The 19,736-nt window shown below is 34.7% G+C and overlaps 2 protein-coding genes across 6 annotated transcripts in view; one reads left to right on the top strand and one right to left on the bottom strand.

Annotated features, from left to right (window-relative positions):
* LOC129792975 (uncharacterized) overlaps positions 1-897 on the top strand; it is a 62,594-nt gene extending 61,697 nt beyond the window's left edge. For all 4 annotated transcript variants that reach the window (XR_008750868.1, XR_008750869.1, XR_008750866.1 and 1 more), the window contains one exon: positions 99-897. The gene's annotated coding sequence lies outside the window, so the exon portion shown is untranslated. The remainder of the gene's footprint in view (positions 1-98) is intronic.
* Positions 898-1,357: 460 nt separating this feature from the next.
* Positions 1,358-19,343, bottom strand: LOC129793004 (uncharacterized). 2 transcript variants are annotated; one of them, XM_055832529.1, is made up of 5 exons: positions 19,072-19,343; positions 18,460-18,748; positions 4,863-5,115; positions 4,670-4,791; positions 1,358-2,953 (listed from the first exon to the last, which is right to left on the bottom strand). In XM_055832529.1, exons 2-5 carry the CDS (start codon positions 18,547-18,549, stop codon positions 1,592-1,594), a joined length of 1,827 nt encoding a protein of 608 aa, XP_055688504.1. In that variant the 5' UTR covers positions 18,550-18,748; positions 19,072-19,343; the 3' UTR covers positions 1,358-1,591. The 2 variants fall into 2 exon arrangements, with proteins under 2 accessions (XP_055688504.1, XP_055688511.1); XM_055832536.1 differs by having other exon boundaries at positions 19,097-19,336.
* Positions 19,344-19,736: the final 393 nt, after the last annotated feature.

Genomic DNA, 19,736 nt, shown 5'->3' with positions numbered 1-19,736 from the left:
TATTTTCTGCTTGGAAACTTATTAAATAATCTACTTATCACCTTTTCTTATTGAATTCACATAAATTTTTAATTAATTAATTGATTTTTTTTCTTTAGATTTCCGTTGATGGTGTCCTAGTTAAAATGAAAAAAAAAAAAAAAGAAATGAGTGGATTCTCCAACTCGAAATGTGGCGCTTCTCCCAGATGTTGACACGACAGATGAACATCTAGTGACTGTAAACGCTATAAACCCCTCATACCAGGTGATTCTCATATGGATTCCCGCCCCCAAAAAAAATAATTCTACCAACAGTGGCGTGTCACGATCGCCCAACGATAAATGTGCTCACGTAAAAATGCATCGTGAAAGACTCTCCTCGAACCTTGTGCCAGGTGTGTGAGGTTGCAAAGTGAAATAAAAGAAAAACTCTTAAATGAAGAAAAAAAATAAGAAGAAACCATTGTGTGGTTTCTGCTGTGCCTTATCTAGTCCAATATAAATTTAATGAAGAAGAAGAAAAAAAGAAAATTATCCAATATGTAATCAAACTATTGTAATACAAAGAAAACACAAAAAAAGGATTTTATCGATTAAAAAAAAATCACAAAACATCAAATTACAAAAAGTTTTGCAATTTGTTATATAGGATTTTTTTTGCCCGTAGCTATATACTTAAGTAATGCAATCACTTATTCACTAAGAAAATTCATTGTGTAGATTTTTTTATATTCCCAAGTACAATTTTAATTGATAATTATATACAATTTACGAGTAGATGAACACACGTTATGTTTTAGAAGGAGATTTTTTTTTGTCGTCCGTAGTTGAAGATGTACACCGAATATTGGCATGTTTTTTTTTATATTATTTGAACAAATATAATCAAGTTGTGAGCTTCCAATGTTGCAAGAAATGTTGTTTTATTGATGGTCCATCAAGAAGGCGTAATTATCTCACAGTGGGAGGTAGAATAAAAAACATTTTTTATTTCCGGCTTGTTGAATTCTTAATTATAATTTCGTGGAAAGAAATATTTCAGTTTATTAAAAAAAAATTCAAAAAGTTCGTTATTTCACAAAATCAGCCGAAATGTATGCAAAGTTACAGTGGTAACTCGTAGTACAGCTTCATACAAGTGGAAGAAAAATTAGTTTTCAAGATTTTATTTATTTAATGAATTTAAAAATAATTATATAAGCAGTACCTTTTTGTATTAAATGCTCTGTAGAAGGATCTTTCACCCTGCAAACCCTTGCTGTAGCCTTGAATTTATTTCTGTTTAAAAATTGAATAAGAAAATTCACAAAGAAGAAAAAATTAAGATTTTAGCATAAAAATATGTAAAATAACATTTTGAAGAAAAAGAAAATAAATTAATTTGTAAGTCTTTTATTACTAAATTATATTTTTAAATTTATAAAATAGTTTTGTCACTGAGTTATGACCAAATTTACTCCCAGTATTGCGATTTTTATCAAAGAGTATTTCGTACACAGAACTTATCGTATAGAGGGGACTCAATTGACTGGCTACTACATGGAACTCCTACCCCAACTCCTTACCCATTTTTCCTCCTTGTTGTACCACCCACACAATCCCATTTGGGATTATCTAATTCGAATACAGGGTTCACAGGTTCCCGGCTGAAGGTAAGCAGGATGGCAATCAGGGCATTTGGGATTCTCTCCGTACCATGGTTTGTCACTCTTTGTGGGTATTACGAGTTGGAAGGAATTCCGAGCTTCCTTCTGATCAAAACCCGGTCGAACATCCTTCTCAAGGGGAAACTCAAAGTCTGGGATGAGCAGAGTCTTCTTCAATTCGTTGTAATCATTCGCAGGCTCCTGCTGTTTCGGTTTATCCGTGGAACCTTTGTTGTTTGCAGCTGAAAATGCTCGTGGGGTGGGACTGCGTTCGGATGAACTTGGACCTCCTTTGCCCTGAAAAGCGCGCGAAAGGAAAGGATTGTGGGCAAATTTATCCGGTATAGGTGCGGCGGTTCCTTGTTGCTTCCTCGATGCTGCTGTGGCTGCGGTGTCATTCAGCGGTTTCGGTGGCTCCAGGACGTATGCAGGAACAGCCCATTTCCATTCGTAGTATATTGGTGGACCTTCAGTTGTGGCATCATCGTGCTTCCGTACATCCGGACGTGGTGGCAGAAGCTCCCTTGAGGGTAGTGGAAGTGTCGGGCTGGGCCTGCTGTTTAGCTGCTGTGTCCCCACCGTGGGCTTAGCTGTCTGCACGGCTTTTGCAATGAAAGGATTCTGCGAAACAATACTTGGGGCAGGTGTTGCTGGTTTGTTAGTCTGCTGGAGCACTACTGTTGGTTTGGCAGTTTGCAGAGAATTTGCAATGAAGGGATTATCGGACAAAACTCTCGCTGTTGCCGTCACTGGGGGTTCCGTACGTGGGGCATTCCTCACTTTAGACACCTTATCGACAATGGGATCCTTAACTCCGGATGCAGTGAAGGGTTTTCCCGTGTTCTGAATCTGTGGCGTATTCGGCGGGGTTGTAGCCTTAACAGTAGCTTGTGTCCTGACATTGCGATTGTAGTCTGGCAGCAGGAATGGTGGTTCATACAGCAAGGATGGCTTCTTCACTGAAGCATTCTTCACTGGTGTCGGTGTTGCTGGGGGTGCCTTCACCGTCTTTGCTGGCACAGAAAATCCCGTTGGTGATGGCAAGACTATTATCTCAGCCTTCCCATCATCTGCTGGCACCTCAGCCACCTCATCCACTCTGCGGTTGGCCGGCACAAATTCCTCATTCTTCACATCTCGCCGAACGGATGGTGTTGCCTCAGCAGCATTACCATTTTTCGTGCTCCAGTGAATTGGCAAGATCTGGGGACCCTGGTAATTTGAATTTGCCGTCTCCAGAAATCCATCACTCTCGATTGTTTTGCCAGATGAGGCCTTCGGTTGACTATCTCTTCCCGAAATTGTATTCTGTATGGCTGGGGTGGTCTGCAACAACGAGAAATAATTGAGAAATGTCCTCCAAGGTTAATTTAAATGAGATTTAAAGATTAATTCACTTGAAGAGCTTCGAGATCAAGTTGAAACTCATCATGCAAATTAATCTTGCGCAAAATTTGCAAAAAAGATTAATGAATATTTTTGGACGTTAAATGAGCTTTTAATTACAAAAGAATCTCATTTAAATTGGATTGAATAATGAAAAAAATATTTTAGAGAAAACTTTTCCATTTTCTTTTTAATTTTCTAGGCGTTTTTTTATTCGAAAGTGTCAAGAACTTCGTAATCACATAAATATCTAATAAGGAGACATTTGAACTTGTTGATTTTCCAAGTTCATTGCATAGAATTAAAGGTAATTAATTTTAAAAGAATTTTATTGTTGTCGTAGAAATGAGTCGGTTACAAATAAATTTTTTTTTTTATTTTCAGTTTTTTTTTTATTGAAGAAGTAAAACCAAAATTGTATATTCCAAGGATAAATGCAGTAAATAAAATTATTATGTAAATAGTTTCTCTAATCGAATAATAAGCACGGAAATATTCAATATTTTATTCAACGCATTATGACTTCTTTAAGATTTCATTTTGGTGGTCATTCGCATGTTTCTTTTTAACTGCGTTTTATTGTGATGTTAATTAACATTTTGCACTAAAATGTATCCATGAATTGTTTATAAGTAAATTACAACGATGAAATCATTTCAAAATGTGATTTATATTAAAAGATGAAGCAAAAATTGAATTTTATGTTCACGACTACCCACAACTTTACGTATCCTTATTACAAAATGTTGTCAGAACTACGACAACACTACGACTACTTTTCTTAAAAAGTACCAAGTATTTAAATTTTTTGCATTATTTTATTGAAAAATCGTAGAGAAATTGTTGACGACTACTTATATGATTCAATTTTGAACAAGAATACAATAATAGCAATAATAATTAAAATATTGGAAAAATAGTTTTGACTAGTCGTGAAAACCCGTGTTGCTTGGGTCGTTGAGTATAAGAAAAGAGCAAGAACTGAGCTGATGTTGCTGAAAATGGTATGTTTCATTTTGTTTGTAAGTTGACCTGTTGGCGCAGGTAGTGACCTTTTTTATTGGTCTTTAATTGTTTTTAAATTACGTACGCAATGCACTCGAAAAAGGTAACGTACGCATGGTTAACGTACGCAAATAACATGACACCCCTACACTATAGCACTCTTTATTCTACTTACTGTTGATCAAAAACTAATTTCATAATCACAGTGTAACCACAAAAGTATTATTAAATCAAACTAAAGAAAATTTTATTGGAGATTTATTACAATAAAAATCAGATTGTCCATTTAATTTGCGTAAATGCTTCGAATATGTTGGGATATGATATCAATATGTAACCAATACTTTCCCTCCTTTAAAATATGCTTGAGAGACTTGAGAATTTTCGCAATTTTCGCACAGAAGAATTTTTGTGGTTTGTAAAATTCCACCATTGATCTGGGCGATCCAATTAAATGAAACTTGTGCAATTTTAGCGGTTTGTATTGGAATTAATTTAGTGTAAATCAAATGGCGAATTTTATTGGGAATTTACCTCCAACATTTTGCAATTGGTTGCACTCAATTACATGCTAAATGGCATGACGGGGAAATGAATTTATAAAAAAAATTGTTTTATTGTGTTGATGTGAAGAAGTTAAGTTATTGTTACCTTAAAGTGCCTCCGGAAGGATTCCCCGGAATAGTCGGGTGAATAGGGGCGATCGAGAAGATCTGGACGTGGTGTTCGCAGCTCATGCTCCTCCTCGCCGACAAATGGCTTGTCACGCTGACCTGCAATGAAGCACAAGGGGAGAATGTGAATTTCCGCAAAATTGAACACGTGCGGAAAGGCACTAATTTACCGATCAGCAAGTTGGCGGCATAGTTGCTCTCGGCGCGCGAGCAGTTCACCATGTACCAGTGATCGCATATCAGCATCCGCTGCTGGAAGAGCGTTGTATTGGGGCAGGCGTAGCTGAACTGACGACCTAGACCGTCACACATGTGATAAATTTCGCAGCCGGTCTCGATGTCGGCATAATAGCCAGCCGGTCGTCCGCGGCAGGAGAAATCTGTTCGCGGTATCACCCTGTGGGCGCCCACAGGTCCATGATTCTGCAATAGACCAACAATAATACCCGATTTACTCATGGGCTCGCATTGTCTTTTCCCTTTGGGTGTTTTGTGCCCGAAAATGAGAGGCGCGCGCATGCATTGTATTATGTTTTTTTCTCTCTCGCGCATAGCCAAATTTCAATTATATCTATTTACAGCCTATATGAGATTTTTTTTCACTATAATTTTTAAGAATTTTCTCCACCACATGGTGTGCGCCTACAGACACGGATTGTCCCCATTCTCAAGCATGCCTGCACTTGGGCAAACTATAAACTCGCGCCGTGCACATGAAAGATGAAGCACGACAAGCTCCTCAAGTTCGATCATCGCGTGAAGACCAAATTGGCATATTCTCGCATCAATCGGCAACACGATTGATTGATACAAGACAACTGGCGCTCATTAATTTTTCCCCCAAAGTGCAATATTGCACAACAAAACACGGAGATTCTGCACATTGCAAGTTCATCATCATGTAAGTTTCAACACGGCAAACAACGCAGGAGATTCATCAAAAAGCAGCTTGTCACGAGAACATCATCAGGCCATTCCACACAAAATCCAAGTTCAAGTATTCAAATTCGATTTATCATTCACCTTAATGTGGCAAATCGATATTTAAATTATGTACATTACATAGTGTTGTTGCATAATGCGAAAAAAGCGAGACTTTTATTGCCTCTAATTGAATTTAATTATTTTTTTGCATTCCTTAATAGGCGTTTTAAAGTAGGTAATTGTTTTGTAAATTTTATTGCATACACACATAATAAAATTCTAAGAATTTTCATTTTGAACGCAATAAAAGTTTTTTCATCATGAATTAATTTTTTAATTACCTTCTATTGCAATGATGCTGCAGATTATACATTTATGTTTTGTATCATAAATCATGGGGAAATAATGCTTAATTTCAATTCCACGTGGGCTAAAATTGAGAGTACCTGTCTTTAAGCTTTAATAAAAAGCTTTACTTCATAAAAGACATCCAAAAATGAAAAAAAGTTCAATAAAATAATATAATTTTTTTTTATTAAATTTTTTATTCAATCTTGATAGAGGTTTTGACGCTTTTATATAAAATTAGGTCTATGGGAATTAATAAAGATATGTACAAAGTTTTGATAATTTTAAAAGCTTTTTAGAGTTTCTTTTGTTTTGCTTAAAATATTCTTAAGAAAGGTTTCTTTTTAGTCAAGATTAGGTAAAAATTACGTCTAAATTAGGTAAAAACTGAGTGCTCATTAGGTAAAAGTTTCGTCCAAATAAGGTATTTGCGTCTAAATTAGACAATTTTTACGTTCCAATAAAACAAATTTGCGCTCACATTTTTTTTTCAAATTCATTCTTTTAAGCTAAAATAGTAGAAAAATAAGTATCACAATTAATTGAATTAATTTTAATAAAATATTTTCTGTGACTTTCTTTGAAAATGAGTCAAAATTATAAATTAATCTATTTTAACACATTTTATTGTTTTAAACTTTCCCACTTTTTGAGAACTTTTTTTGTCACATTATTTCTTTTAATAATGGAATGTACCTATGTAATAATTAGTTGGTGTTCCACTTCGTGGCCAACACCAAGTATTGTAATCGTCGGAAAAACCGACCACCTCAGATCGGGCTCAAACTTGGTATGAGCACGTTTTAGACATCCCACATTACGAAAATGGTGGTGGAAAATTTTTGATCCGGCCGGCCTGCCGGCCTGCCGGCCTGCCGGTGGTCCATACTTTGTCTTATAACTCGAGAATGGTAGAAGATAGAGACTTCCGGTTTGAAGTTTTCTATAGAAATGTGGGTGTAAAATTTCATTTTTTCGCATTTTCAAAATTCAAGATGGCCGCCGTCCGCCATTTTGAACTACCATCAACCACTTCCCTTACAGCTAGAGGTCTGAAATTTTAGTATGTTGTAGAGCTCAGTGAGACGTTTTCATCGACAATTCATACTTGAAAATCGGTCAAGCGGTTTAGCAAATATGACGGCCTAAAGCAAAAAGTGTTTTTTCGATATAACTCGAGAACGGCTTGACCGATTTTGATCATCTTGGTATCAAATGAAAGGTTTCGATAAGCCCTACAACTGCGTAGAACATTCTAAGTTCTAAAAACATCCGCAAGAGGCGCTAAAATCAAAAACAAAAATTGCCTAACTTTAAGGGGCAATATCTCCGAATCCCCATTAGGCAAATCTTTTAAATTTTGATATGTTGTAGCCTGACTCAATATCTTTCATCAGTCCGAAAATGAAGAAAATCTATGTCGCCGTTTAGAAGATATGGCCATTTGAAAAATTCTTGAATTTGAAAAGTTCTAAGAGCCATATCTCCTGAACTGCTTGTCCGATTTTGCTCAACTTGGTATCAAATTAAAGGTTTTGCAAAACTCTACAACTTTCTAGAACATCAGAAACCTCTAGAACTATTCCTTCAGGATAAAAAATGCCAAAAACTGTTTTGGTGAAACAAAAATCCGCCATTTTGTGTTCTAGTGGTGACCTTGAAATGTATCGAAACATATGTCAGATTATAGCTTATTTCAATACCTTTCCATAACTAGTCAAGAAATTTCTGTAGGTTTTATAGAACTTGAGATATGACCATTTTTATGCATCAAATTACTGAATTTTACAAAAAAAAATCAACTTTGCCTACTAATACTGATCACAAATCGTATTATAACGCATAAACTAACTTCTATACGTTGTGGGACACCAACTCTTATAACTGGACGCGTTATGATTGACTTTTAAATGTTATATAATTTCTATGAAAAAAATCTTCTGAGAACTAATAAATTCACAAACACAAAAATATTAATAATTCATTTAAAATAAAATAAAATTCATCAAAAATAGGCAACAACAGCAAAGTCTGGCAATAAAACTTAAAAGCTCCCTCAATAAATATCATAAATAAAAATTTGCACAAAATGGGACGATTCATGGAAAATTCTCATATATCTGCAAACATATTAGCAGATTATATACACGAGTATTCTTTGTTGACTTCTCACGTGATGCCTAATAAATTTTAATATCTCTTTTTGTGCGGAGGATGTGATCGGATTGTGATGAGCACTGACAACCGCAAAAGTACTAAAAAGAATTTTCTGCGCACATAAAGTGGCTGTTTTAGTTTGCTTTTATAAAATCAATCAGACTTAAGTGATCAATTAGAAGGAGAGATAATCCCATCTCCTCAATTGGCAGGATGAATTGAGAGATCGTTTTGTTGATGTTCATGAATCGCCACCGCAAGTGGGCGAAAGATCGCGATCTGCAAAAGTTGAACATTTTGAGGGCGTAGAAGATCAGTCACGATATTCTGACTCTTTTTGGTGGTTACAACCAGCATTTCTCTGACAAAACTTTTATTCTGTCTCCTCCAAAGCACTTTTAACACCAACTCACAGAATTTTTTATGCAGTGCAATTTACGGTTATAACGCATTAAGATATATAGTCAAGGAGTTCCCGCGATCACCATGAATCAGGCTGAGGTGAGGAGCAAAAGCGATGAAGAAGTAAAAAAAAGAAAACTAAAAGAAGCTATATGATCCCATTTTTGGGCTGATCAAGGTGATCGTCAATTTGGTCAGGGAATACGCAATCAAGCAAAGAGATTTACCTAATGATCATTTTGTCTATTGAACATGATCTCACACCATTGAACACTAAATGATCGCATGCAGTAAGATTTTCAAGAAGCTTTCACATGGACACTTACGCGCAGCATATTGTTAGTGTTTCGAAATTTTGCATGGCGAAAAATTTATTATTACTTTGACATTGAGATGATCTTTCTCTCGCAGCAGTTGGTGATCTTTTTGCCAGGAGAGACACTCCACCATACCACATGTTGTTCTTCTTCTGATGGCTACAAGTGGAGGTGGAGTGACGCAAAAAAAAATCATCATTACCAAGTGGAATTTTGGAAGAAGAAAAACTCGCAATTCTTTTGCATTTTGCCTCAGCGAATGGTAAGAAAAAAGGCAATACGACAGGCAGGTTTGATGCTGATTGATAGTTTTCCATGTGACTTGGTGATCTTCAAATACGAGATATTGGGCAAAAAGATCGCCGCATCTTTCATTGAAGTTAATATTGTAGCAATTATGTATGTACACGGATGTGATATAATGAGGCGGGTAAGTGATCTCTACAAATACAATTTGATGGTAATTGCGTATCTCAACAATATCTAACAAATCTTTTTCTTGCAATACGGCATACGCTTTTCATTATTGTTTGCCCCACACCACTCTGGAGGTGTCTAGTCGTTCACAAAAGCGTAAATAGACTCTCTTTATCGTGTATAGAGTGAAGTTTCATTTACCATTTCACAAGAGTCGTACCGCACAAAATGAGAGATGTCATGCTATGCAAAATAAACGATAGGAAAATGACTAAAAACATATGTTTGCCTTTGACTTATTTGGGCATTGCTGCGGTCATGTAAACAGAAATATCATTTGCATTTTGTTAAATGTTTGAATTTATTAACATTGTAGATACCTACATTTATGTATTGCTGACTTAGAATTAAATTAGTTTATCCTGGAAAATTGCAGAAAATTCTTTTTCCAGACACGCGTTGAAAAAATAAGTCTTGCAAAAATAAAAGATAAAGATCAAAAAATTTAATTTAAAAAGAACTCTTCAGTTTCTCAACAATAAAGAACTTTAATGCTTAATAAAAAAATCATAAAGTTATTCTAAATGATTTGCAATAAATTAAAACGTTTCGATTTATTTTAAAATTTAATTTATTATTTCATTTAAACTCTTATGAAATACAAATTAATGTTATATATTAAGAATACGATCATATCATATATAATGACTTGAAAACATCAATATATGTTTTCCTTGATCGAATTCTAAATTCAACGCAACACGCTGTGGAGATGATCTTCTTTATTTGAAGCGTTGGTACCACACGATCACGACGAAATTACAATATAATGCACAGCAAGAAAATTCCATTGATGTTGTAATGCAGATGAGTATTGAATCAATGCGACGATACATTTTATGAAATTCCTTCCATATATACAACAACATCGCAATGTAATCGCAAGAAAGGTCAATTTATTCCACCAACATCGCCAGAAATGTGCTTTTATTTCACCTACCTCCCCCCTCGTACGATCGTAAAATATCAATAAATTTTTCACCGTCTTCGCACAATCATTTAAATAAAATGCAGATATGCAGCAGATTTTATTATAATAAAATCGCGGGTGGGGACTCCCGCGTGAGCAGAAGTGTGGGAATGTGGATCAAGTTCAATAGCTTCTCGTTGAAAGTTAAAAAGACGAAACACTCCCTGTTGTTTTGTGCTTTCTAGGTTAACGATCACCATCAACGATCTTTTTTAATCCGCCAAATTGGTTTTCGATGGGACTTTTACTTTCGTTGCAGATGCTCACGAATGGAAACAAGTTTCTCCTGGGCCCGTGTGTGGCAGTGTTGATGTCTTGTAAATTGCCCCAAAGAGGTAATTTGCATAATTAAGGCGCCACACAGTTTGATACTGATGCGAGGCGGAAGCTTCGTCTTCACCATTGAGTGTCGCCTTTGTAGTAAAATCATGGCAAAAATATTTGAAATTATTTCATGGAATTCAAGGTTTTTCGGTCGAATGTGAATTTCCTTTGCCTACAGAGACATAGTTTATCATAAAAAATCTGGTATAGCATTCCCGTTTGCAATAAATGATTAATTCATGTTTTCTAATGTTGGGAGGAGTTGAGGAAGAATTCAATTTAAGCTAGATCATTTGAAATTTTCAAAAAAAAAGTGAAATGAAAGATTCTATGGAAATTTTTAAATTAAATTTTTTAATATTCGATAAAGTTGAAAAAGAATTCTTTATTTTGGGAAATTTTAAATTGAAAATTTAACAGATTATATAAAAGAAAAAATAATAAACGATGCTTTTTCAGACCTGAGGAAAGCATCAAGGAAAACTCCGAAAGTAACATTGATTAACTCTTACATTAAATAACCCAAATTATTTTGAAACTTTCCTAAAATCTAACTTCAACATTACCTAAAACCGTTAATTCTTAACCAAAATTCCCTAATCATGCATAAGTTCAAAAAGCCTTCCTTGAATCGATTCTTTTCACCTTTTATGAAAACAAAAACTTTTTAAAATTATTTTTTGCACTTCATGTCAATATAAACAACTTTGATTAAAATTTAAAAAAATATATTTCAAAAAATTCGCAAAAAGATAAATTTCCAAAATTTCTTTCCAGCACTTATACCTCCTCTTAGTGTGGCTGAACAGCTCAATAAATCTCACATAAAGTGGGCTGAAAATATGGAAATAAAAGTCACTTTTTCAATTTAAATGACACTCAGCACACAATTTGAATATTCCAAGTCACATTTCACAAACAAGTTGGTTTAGCTGCAAAACCGCCGATGATCGAATGAAATTTTCAAACCACCAAAGTGAATTTTTCCATGTGTGAAGGTGAAGGAGTTGATAGACTCATTAAAACATTGTCAAAAAACTGAACAGATGGAATACAGCTATAAAATGCAAATTAGATCGAAGCTAGGAAATTTATCACAATAATTTGGAATTTTTCCTCAGGAGAAGGCTCTCAAGAATAGCCAGAATAGCATAATGTCGCCTAGAAAATGAATGAGAATTTTATGTGCCAGAAGGTCATCACTGGAGGAGCTTTTTGAGGAGAAGAAAAACACCAAAATTAATTCAAAGATTTTTTGGGGAGGTTGGCAAAGCAAAAAATTGGCCTTTTGGATCATGTGAGAACAACTTTAATTATGTTTCTCCAGAATTCAGGAAGTCTCGATGGATATATTTCGGCAAAACAAGTCATTTTGAATGCATGGAAATGGTCTAATTCCACAAAACTCGATGGCAATGATCCTGATCTTTTGGGCTGATTTTGAAGGTGATCATCTCGCGCGGGGAAATTGACTTGTAGTTAATAATAAATAATAAATTAATATGAATAAAGCACGCGATCCAATTGATAATGACCCATGGAGGTATTTTACTTTGCTCCCATCAGTCAAACATCATTGATGATGGTATAACAATCTGACGAAAGTGCAAGTCTTCTCTTTTTTTTTACAATACACCTTTAATGCTTATGTACATTACATAAATTGAGTAATAAATTGCCAGAGGGAGAGGAGAAAAAAAGCAATTCTCTTTTTCTTCACGTGCTTTACTGTTTTGAGCGTCAAGTAGATTTGTTAATGAGCTCTTTATAGACACTATTGTTGGTATATTCGTGTCTATGCAGAATTTTCTATCGTGCGGGGGTGGTAGTTAATGCGAAACACCTCAAAGTCTGGCCCCATTGTTAATTTTATATACATTTTCTCCTTATTCCGCCGGCTGTGTAGTCTAATGCGATTTTACGAGTACCGAAACTAGTCCGCAATTCACTTTTTAAAGCCCCCATTCAAAGTTCAACAGCCTCCACCCGCACCTAACTGCCTGATTAATTGAGGTGATTTAATTTGTTTCGCTTGCGGTGTACCTAATTTATATATTTTTTTTTAGGATAATTCGCAAAAAGAATCAGTCTGTGTGTGAAAATTGTAGGAAAATTGACAAGAAGGCAATGCTCCAATTATTTTAAGAAGAAAAAAGACCTCACTGGGCATTTTCACTTTCTTCGCCGCGAACACGCAAAGTGTGTGTTTTGTGGTGAATTTTAAAGACGCACCGAAAGTGCGAGTGTGAGAAAAAAAAGTAAATCTGGTGCGAATTTAGGTATTTTGTATGATATAAAATTCCATGGAGATTTGTGTCTGATGAAATGTGGACACGATGGCGTCACTCCTGCCCACTTCCAAGTAAATTATTTACGATTATTTGCACTTTAGGAGCTCAACTCCATGTGGAAGCAATATGTGGTGGATCACACGCATGATCGAGCTTTCTGAATTGAAAATATCGAGAGCGCAATGCAATCGCGATATCTCCGCGCAAAAATTCACAATTCAGGAATCTCTGAAGAAATTTACCACCTCTTCTTTTAGTGGGTCAATGGAGTAATTTAGTATCTTACCAAATGGTCTCTCTGTCTCTATATAGCGGGGAGTGACTCCCTCATGTGGCATCGCGACAACTTTGCACACAGAAAACCAGAAAGCTTCTCATCACATGATCTTCTTAGCCAGCTCCACTAGAATGTCACTGGTTTTTCACCAAGTTTTTTTTTATTTATCTTAAAATAAAATTTATGTAATATCACTAAAGCTGAAGCAACAGCACCGCAAGGAATCATCTCTCCTCCGTGTATTCAATTAAAATGTAGCATTTTAGCAAAACTTGTTTGCACAAACCACATAGCAAATGTACATAAACTATGCTGTGTATTTTCTCAAAGCGCACTCACAGCACTGCACGACATGCGGCACTTCTTCAAATATTATATAGAGCAAAATTAACTAAAATGGGAGTGAGATGAGAAACTTGAATATTTCCATAAAAAGAGCAAAAATTGTGGGACTTTTTTTCTCAATATATACTAAAAGTATGACACAGAGCTGGTCCAAAATGGCAAAACACGCTCCATTTATTACCGAGGTCTTTTCCATGGACTAATCCTTCCCATAAACATTTTGGATGGACAGGCGAAAAAGCTCTCAGCTTAGAAAATTAATCCCAAAAATTGCTTGAGGGTTCATTTGACATTTTCACGCATGTTGAGGTATTTTTGTACCTTTTCAATTAATCTGGGAAATTACTATAAGATGCAAATTTATAGACACACCATCATTTAATTTTCTTGTGTAGTCTTGCATGGGTTTAGAGGAGATAGCCGGTATTTGTGTTTACTTATTATTATTTTCTTAACAGCGTGGCGTACTTGAACTGTCAAAAAGAATAATGTAGGGAAAAATTGTGATTAATGGAATAACTTTATAATTATTTCAATTCATTTAAATCAAATTGATTTAATACACAGGAATTCACTTGAAATTGTAAGGGGGTGTTCTCCTTGATTAAAGCTGAGCTTTTTATTCATTTCTAATTTAGTAATTTTAAGATTTGATCCTAAATCAAAAATCTTCTTTGACTTGAAATTAATACGTTTTGAGCTTTTACTCTTCAATTTGAGTATTTTTAAGACTAAAAGCTGAATATTTTTCTTCGACTTGAATTTAATATTCTTTAGGCTTTTGGTCTTTCTTGAAGCTCCTTTAAGACTAAAAAATAAATAACTTTTTTTCGACTTGAATTTAATGCTTTTAAGACTTGAATTTACAACTTTTCAGGCTTCAATTTAGCCCTTTTGATGCTAGAATTTAGTATGTACTTTTAGGATTTGCTCTTCAATGTGAAAAATGCCGAATATATTCAATTTGTAAAGGGACGACCGTGGGTGATGTACAGATTGGCCACCAATGAGAGGAGATAAAGAATGTTGTGTTGTGGTTGTAGTGATTTTTGATTGTTTCTTGACGTGGTTAATTTTGTCCATTGATTGTAAGAAAATAATGTCATGTAGGTTTTTTTGAGTCTTATGTGTTCTTTTATATTGTTGTAGGCCCTGAGGAAGGACTAAAATAGTCCGAAACGTTGGCCAGAAATAAATATTAATTAGCCGAGAAGAAGACCGAAAATCCGTTTTAAAAAAAAAAAACCCGAATATATTCAGTTTTTTAGCTAATCATGAGAAGTTTAATGAATAATCAGAATATTTGCGAAGATCCGAATACTTCATTCAGATAAAGACCTCTTGCATTAAGAGGAGTCATTGCAACAATACGCGTTGACCTTTACTTCTCTGATAATATTGCGTAGACACAATTTAAGATCATTAAAAATATACTTGAGCAGTGTTATTTTAAATTGATATTATTGATATTTCTTCAAACAAAATATATCATAAAGCCGACATAAAATTCAGAAGATTCAGCCACCATAATGTATCCTTCAAAGTAAAATAATACTCCACAGAGTTTCAATGCCAAAATGCAAAAATGTTGCATTTCAATTGTTCTCACGTGTATTTATTTACGCGGCGTTGAGCAAAGGAGTGTGAATGAGTGTGATTAAGAAATCACAAATTATTGATCACAAAAGTTAAAAAGCTTTAAGTAAATTCATAAAATTGAAGAGTTCAAGTGTGGGAATAATAAGAGTTTGTCTTTGGGTTTATTTGCAAATTTTCGCAATAAGGTGACTTTCAGAGGTGACTTGCCAATAATTTTAATTAATCATGAGTGATAAAATAACAACAAATTTCTACGCGAGTGGCAGGAAAAATACTCTCCATCGACTTGGAGTGCCGTTGAGGCTGGTTAAAAGTTGAAATTTATAGCTTGTTTATTATGATTTTGCCGCGAGAGAGAGAACTTCGTGGATTTCTAGAATGAAATTCCTCAAGAGTCACTTTCACTACCAAACCATGTTATTATTTGTGAGGTGAAGTCAGACAAATTTTGGTGGTACAATCGATTGGCATTTGAGATGGAATCTCTGCCGAAGAGATGTTTGATGGCAAAGGACGCGCGCTCTGGCAACAAGGTCATTCAATTGCGCTTTTTAATCATCATTCCAATCGTGTGGGTGTACGCCATGGAGCATTTACATAAAATATTCCCATACATACAATTAGAGTTTTCCTCTAATTCAATTTACCATTCGTTTGTTGCTGCTGAAGAATTTTTTAGCAGTAACACTCTACAAATCTCACCAATATTAGACGCTGATAGGATTCTCATTTCGTGCGCATTTTCTCAAGTCAAAGTCATTTACAATGAAAAATAATTGCTGCAGTATATTCCATGTTTTGTGAACGCCATTAATTTTCAATTTGTACCCCTCACACCACGCGGGTGCTAAATCACTCTTCATCTTGGCCCATCCATATAAGGTCACGTTTGGTTCTTAAAAAAATAATCAAATGAATCGTTCTCGTGAATTCTGTAAAACCACAAAAATTGTCAACTTTTGGGGGAAAAGAGTCATTAATTCGACTTATCTTCACGCCTTCGCAAACATGGCTGTGAATCAGACGGTTTTTGGATTTAATTCAAACACACACAACCATTTATGGTGAATGAAACTTTAATAGTTTGTAGCATTAAAAGTGAATTTATCAACATAACTGCACATAAGGAAGAAAACTTTAATGCATTTCTTAGAAAGTAAAATATCTCTTATTTCTCGGTGAAATTTCTTAAAGAAACTTTTCTAATCTTTCTTTTCTGGAAATTGAAATTTTATTCTAAAATCATAAATCTTCCCTAACAAATTCCTGATTATGTTAGCAATGCTAATTTAATGCAAAGTATGATAATTTCCCTAAAAGCCATAGCAAAATTTCGCGGAAACTGTGCGAAAGAATAACAGAAAACTATGTTTTACAAATTCATTATTCTTTTGCATAAATATTTATCCACAAAATGGTGTAATAAGTCATAAATGTCTGTTTTTGCAATAATTTTGAAGCAGTTAATTTTACGATCGACTTTACGACCTTTTGTGGTTTATAAAATGCAAATTACAGCATTTTTTGAGATCATTTGACGAACATGCGGCTCCTTACTGTGATACAAAAACCAAAATATCCCAAAAAGTGTGTGATTTGTTACGTAATCGTGTGAAATCTTTTCGTTTATGCTAAATTTCGGTAAAAAGTCAAATGAATTTTTATTCATTCCATAATTTTTTTTAAATTCATTTAATGCTCCTTCAAGCCGGCCGGGATGGAGAAATGAGGTGAATTTATTTTCATAAAAAAATATCGCTAAAATGGGATTTTCCACAGAATTCTTCCTAGAAGCTCACAAAGAATTAAATTGTATTTCTTGAGAATAACCACAAAGACTCATCTTTGTGTACTTTTACGGCAAATCCAATAATATTCTTCGTCATTATTTAATCGATACACTCCTCTTTTCATTCAGAACCCGTAGTGCCCACAATCTCATAATTTAATTGTCTTTCTATCTCCGTGGAGTAATGCAATGATAAATTATAATACAATTGAACGATAAATTGTCCATTGGCGGAGGAAGTAGAAACTAATATCTTTTACTTTATTATTTTCCACCGCATGTTGCTGATGTCAAGAACATTCTCGTGATTCTCGTAAATTATTTCCCCAACATGGCAAAAACAACCAAGAAATTCTGATCATTTGCTTGTAAGTGTCTCATCTATGCATATTAATCGTTGAAATCTTACCCATAATGTACGTAAATCATTCGCATTTGTTATATAGGTACATACATTGCATTTACCCATTTACCGCATTTACTAACCGAATATACTTAATTCTATTTATGGTAATATTTAAGACTCATTTAAATAATTTCATGTCATGGTGCTAAGCTATCCATTAAACTTTACCTAATTAAAAGAAATGAATTAAATAAATTAATAATTCTCTTTTAATGAATAATTGCATTTACTGACTTCCTTATTGAAAAGAAAATCAGTTAAATTTTATTTTAAAGCAGAATTTCTGATTTAAATGTTTTATCGCGGAAGATAATTTACGTTTTAGCAAAATATTCTAAGCAATATCCCAGGAATTAAACAAAATCTTGAATTAGAAAATTATTTTATAAGAATATTTTAACCAAAGATTTTCTTTCGTTTTTTTAAAGGATTCATTAACCTAGAAAAGCTCAAAATTTTTTTGGGAAATTCTTCTACTTAGATTTTCCGAGAAAATTCAATTTTAAAGTAGAGGTTGATTTTCCAATTTTATGCAATTTTTATGTATCCACCAACTTGAACAATGCAATCAGGCCAAGCACGGATAAATCAGGGTTCAATTTCTACATTCAAAAATACCTTTTTTGTTTAAAGAATTAGATTTTTTTATCAAAAAATTTCTTTTACATAGAAAAACTCTTAAACCGTCGACCACCCGCGCAAGTCTGTACAATAAGCAATAAAAAGAAGATAAGAGTTATGCAATTCAACGTCTTGGCGTCAAAGTTTCATCTTTTGCATTTTTTTTTGCTTGAGCTTTATCTTTAAATCCCCCAGCTAAAGAGTTAAATTACGGAAATTTTGCAAAAGGCCACGACCTTTGCGTCTGAGAAACAATGTTAATGCAAGACGAAGAAGGCAAAAAAAACCTAATGAGCCAAATCACTATATGTATATTTTAAAATCACTTTCGCCATGTTGGTGTAAAAAAAAACTTATGCTAGAATTTACTCTGAATGGACAATTCAGCGTGATTTTATAATAAAGGCGCGAGCGTGGTGTGGAGAGGTGGTGTAAAGGAACTATATCGTGCATATCGAATGTGATAATAAATTAAATAATATCCATTAGTGTGGAGTGAAGTAATTGCGGGGATACTTACAATTGGTGTACCTTTGAAAGTTTGTCCAAATATTGTTGCGGGTAAAATACACAGGCATGCACAAAAGCCCATAAAATTGATTAGCTTCATTTTTAGCACGACACTTTAGAAATCACCACAAGAGATTAATATTTTAGCCGCGTATACGCGAGGTTTTGCACTTTTGCTGAGGAAGTTCTTCGTATCCACCACAAGAGTATCTTTCTCTCTCTTAATGATTCAACACACAAATGAGCTTAAGCACAAATCATTTTCTACGTCCCAGCGTCAAAATGCATGGCGATGTAACCTGGAAGAGAAGTTTGGAATAGAAGAAAAAAAATAAAAAGAAAAAAATGGGTAATATATCATCTTTGCGGCGAGATAATTTGATCAGGCTTGTTAATTTTTTTTCCTTGTAGGTGGAAATAAGAGATCAAAATGATCGACCGATGAATTTGCTTGGCGAGTGATGGGAAATGTCAAAATTTCTGGTTTTCTAATTAAATAATCATGGGGTATGGGTGTAATTTGTGATGAGAGAATTGCAAAGTTGAAGGAAAAAGAAGATCTCCCCAAGTAAACCCAGCAATTTAAGCTTTATATTTCGTCTGAATTTGCTTGATCTCACACTTGCTAATTTTATTGAGATTTTTGCCTTTATGGGCTTTTTTTATCCTCGTGATCTATCCACACAATAATCCCGGATTTGATAAAATTCTTTTTTATTGTTGCGTCCAATTTTCGTCACAGATCAATGTGCGGGAAAACACTTTAACACTTGCGCGCGAAAAATCACCGGATTTCTGTGTAATTTAATTCTCAATGATCGAGGGAAGGGATCATCTGGGTGGGAAGCGCGATCGCGAGTGATCACGCCAAAGTACCAACGTGCACTGAACGTCTTCGTGTGGCTACAACATGAAAAAAGCTCAAACCAGACAGTGAAGCAGCAGTTGCGCGAGGTGGAAAAGCCACGAACAGAAAAGGTGCTGCCGATCGCGCGTTGGTGGGAAACTCTTGCCGCGTCTATATACCGCTGCGATGAACTCACAAATTGTCACTAAATTGCATTCATTACAATCAACTAATATGCATCACACCATGCTTGGTGGAGATAAAAGGAAAAGGTCCATGTCTTGTGTACGCCATCGCGGAATTTCTACTGATCATCACCACGAGATTGTGCGGAGAATGTGAATGAAGATGCGCATGGTGATGTCTTTGGGCGGCTTGTGGGGCGGAAGAGGTGGAGGAATATAAGAATTGTCTTCTCGTCGTTTGGATTATATGGGTGC

This window comes from Lutzomyia longipalpis, chromosome 1 (genome assembly GCF_024334085.1).
Source record: "Lutzomyia longipalpis isolate SR_M1_2022 chromosome 1, ASM2433408v1".
NCBI classification, from domain to species: Eukaryota; Metazoa; Arthropoda; class Insecta; order Diptera; family Psychodidae; genus Lutzomyia; species Lutzomyia longipalpis.
Note: the sequence above shows the minus strand (reverse complement) of the source record. Positions and strands in the feature narration are given on the sequence as shown.

Coding starts and splice junctions, on each gene's coding strand:
- LOC129793004 (XM_055832529.1), bottom strand. CDS start 18,549: ATGAAGCTAATCAATTTTATGGGCTTTTGTGCATGCCTGTGTATTTTA. Junction 5,116..18,459: donor CTTTCAAAGGTACACCAATT/GTAAGTATCCCC, acceptor GGTCTATTGCAG/AATCATGGACCTGTGGGCGC. Junction 4,792..4,862: donor TGCCGCCAACTTGCTGATCG/GTAAATTAGTGC, acceptor GCTTCATTGCAG/GTCAGCGTGACAAGCCATTT.